Source organism: Suricata suricatta, chromosome 7 (assembly GCF_006229205.1).
Source record: "Suricata suricatta isolate VVHF042 chromosome 7, meerkat_22Aug2017_6uvM2_HiC, whole genome shotgun sequence".
Classification (NCBI taxonomy): domain Eukaryota; kingdom Metazoa; phylum Chordata; class Mammalia; order Carnivora; family Herpestidae; genus Suricata; species Suricata suricatta.
Window position 1 is genome coordinate 85171200 of NC_043706.1, and position 2126 is coordinate 85173325.

Below are 2126 nucleotides of genomic sequence, written 5' to 3' on the forward strand. Positions count from 1 at the left end.
GCACCAGCAGCCGCCGCCGCCGCCGCCCCCGCAGGGCCCGCCGGGCCACCCTGGCGCGCACCACGACCCGCACTCGGACGAGGACACGCCGACCTCGGATGACCTGGAGCAGTTCGCCAAGCAGTTCAAGCAGCGCCGGATCAAACTGGGATTTACCCAAGCGGACGTGGGGCTGGCGCTGGGCACCCTGTACGGCAACGTTTTCTCGCAGACCACCATCTGCAGGTTTGAGGCCCTGCAGCTGAGCTTCAAGAACATGTGCAAGCTGAAGCCTTTGTTGAACAAGTGGTTGGAGGAGGCGGACTCGTCCTCGGGCAGCCCCACGAGCATAGACAAGATCGCTGCGCAGGGGCGCAAGAGGAAAAAGCGGACCTCCATCGAGGTGAGCGTCAAGGGGGCTCTGGAGAGCCATTTCCTCAAATGCCCCAAGCCCTCGGCCCAGGAGATCACCTCCCTCGCGGACAGCTTACAGCTGGAGAAGGAGGTGGTGAGAGTTTGGTTTTGTAACAGGAGACAGAAAGAGAAAAGGATGACCCCTCCCGGAGGGACTCTGCCGGGCGCCGAGGATGTGTACGGGGGGAGTAGGGACACGCCACCACACCACGGGGTGCAGACGCCCGTCCAGTGAACTCGAACGGGGGGAGGGGCAGAGCGCGGGGCTCCCCCTCCCCTACGGTCCACGGCCCTTTCCTGGCCCCCTTGTTCCCTCTCTAACTTCTGATTGTTCTTTTATTTTAATTATTATTTCCCCGTCCCTTAAAAAGAAAAAAAATAGTAATAAGGAAAGCAACTAAGGCACTGGACTATCCTTTAAACGGTAGCAGGTGTAATGATGTGTTTTGACCTTTACAGGCTAGTACCCAGGCAATGGAGTGGAGTGTCTCATAGAGAGAGTGAGGAGAGAGTGTGTAATAGAGAGAAAGAAAGAAAGAGAGAGAGAGATGGCAAGCACCGAGTTAAATACCTGGCAAAACTAAATAAATTACCAAAAAGGAAAAAAAAAATCCACCAAACCGTGATAAACACAAAACAGCTTCCTGATGCTCGGAGTTGGCACATGCTGCTGTAATGTGATGTAATGTGGATCCTCATCAGGAAAGAGGAAAAAAATACACATGTTCGTTGATGTAGTCAAATTTAACCACAGAAATTTGCACTGCAAGAAAATTGAAGTTTACATGAACAAATTCATTGAGTATATTTTTCTTTCTCCCACTGTTAATTTTGAAATTGCCGGGTTTTGTTTTGTTTTGTTTTGTTTTGTTTTGTTTTGTTTTATTCAGCAGAGAGAGTTGAAGCCAGCTCTTGGCTACTCTCCATTTCTAACGTTCTTGTGTTACCCCCTGTTCTTCCCACTGTTTGTGAACTTTGGTTACCTTCAGTCTCTCCCAACCCCAACATTGGTGTAACATTTATTTGCTTCTTTTACCAAAGCAAAAACGATTGGCTTCAAACAAAATAAATAATTCTCTGCTTTCAGGAAACGTGCATGGTCTCCCCGCTTTATCCAAGGCAAGAATCCAGTTTGGAATACAAAAATGAGTCAAGCATTGGTTTTTTTGTTACCAGCCACAAAGTAAACTTCATTTTCAGGCAGTGTTTCTGGGGGAGGTTATGTAGGGGAGAAAAAGAAAAATCGATAGTGAGTGACTGATTGCTTCATTTTATCAGGCGGGCCCATTGTGAAAGAGCTCAGAGGAAATGTGGAGGTTAAATATATTTCCAGAGTCGTCCAACAGAAAGTGGCACTTTGAAGAGAACTAGGGAAATATATATCTTCAGAAACCCCTGTATAGTTCTCTGCCTTCAGTTTTAATAACTTAATTATGAGGAATTATTTGTGCTGACAGCAGCAGTTAAACTTTGTTCCTCTAATGGCTTCTCTTTTTAACATAAAGAAAATAATCTGGGAACTTAATGGTGTATGCATAGACTGTTTCTTACTACACAAATCCCCACATGCATACAGAGGATATCTGCACTCTAGACTGGTTTTGTCTTCACTAGCTCATTTGTTTATCAAATCAAATTTAAGGTCCCACACCCTCTTCTCCTATACTTTATCACAGAAAATACCAGTTTGACCTAGACAGCTTTCCCTCCTTCTTTCACCAAGGAAGCCAAAT

General features: G+C 46.6%; 1 protein-coding gene across 1 annotated transcript in view; it reads left to right on the top strand.

The window, feature by feature from the left end:
• Positions 1 to 1484, top strand: part of POU3F2 (POU class 3 homeobox 2) — a 1949-nt gene extending 465 nt beyond the window's left edge. Inside the window, exon 2 of the mRNA XM_029943198.1 lies at positions 8 to 1484. Coding sequence (XP_029799058.1) covers positions 8 to 628 — 621 coding nt within the window. The 3' untranslated portion in view covers positions 629 to 1484. The remainder of the gene's footprint in view (positions 1 to 7) is intronic.
• Positions 1485 to 2126: the final 642 nt, after the last annotated feature.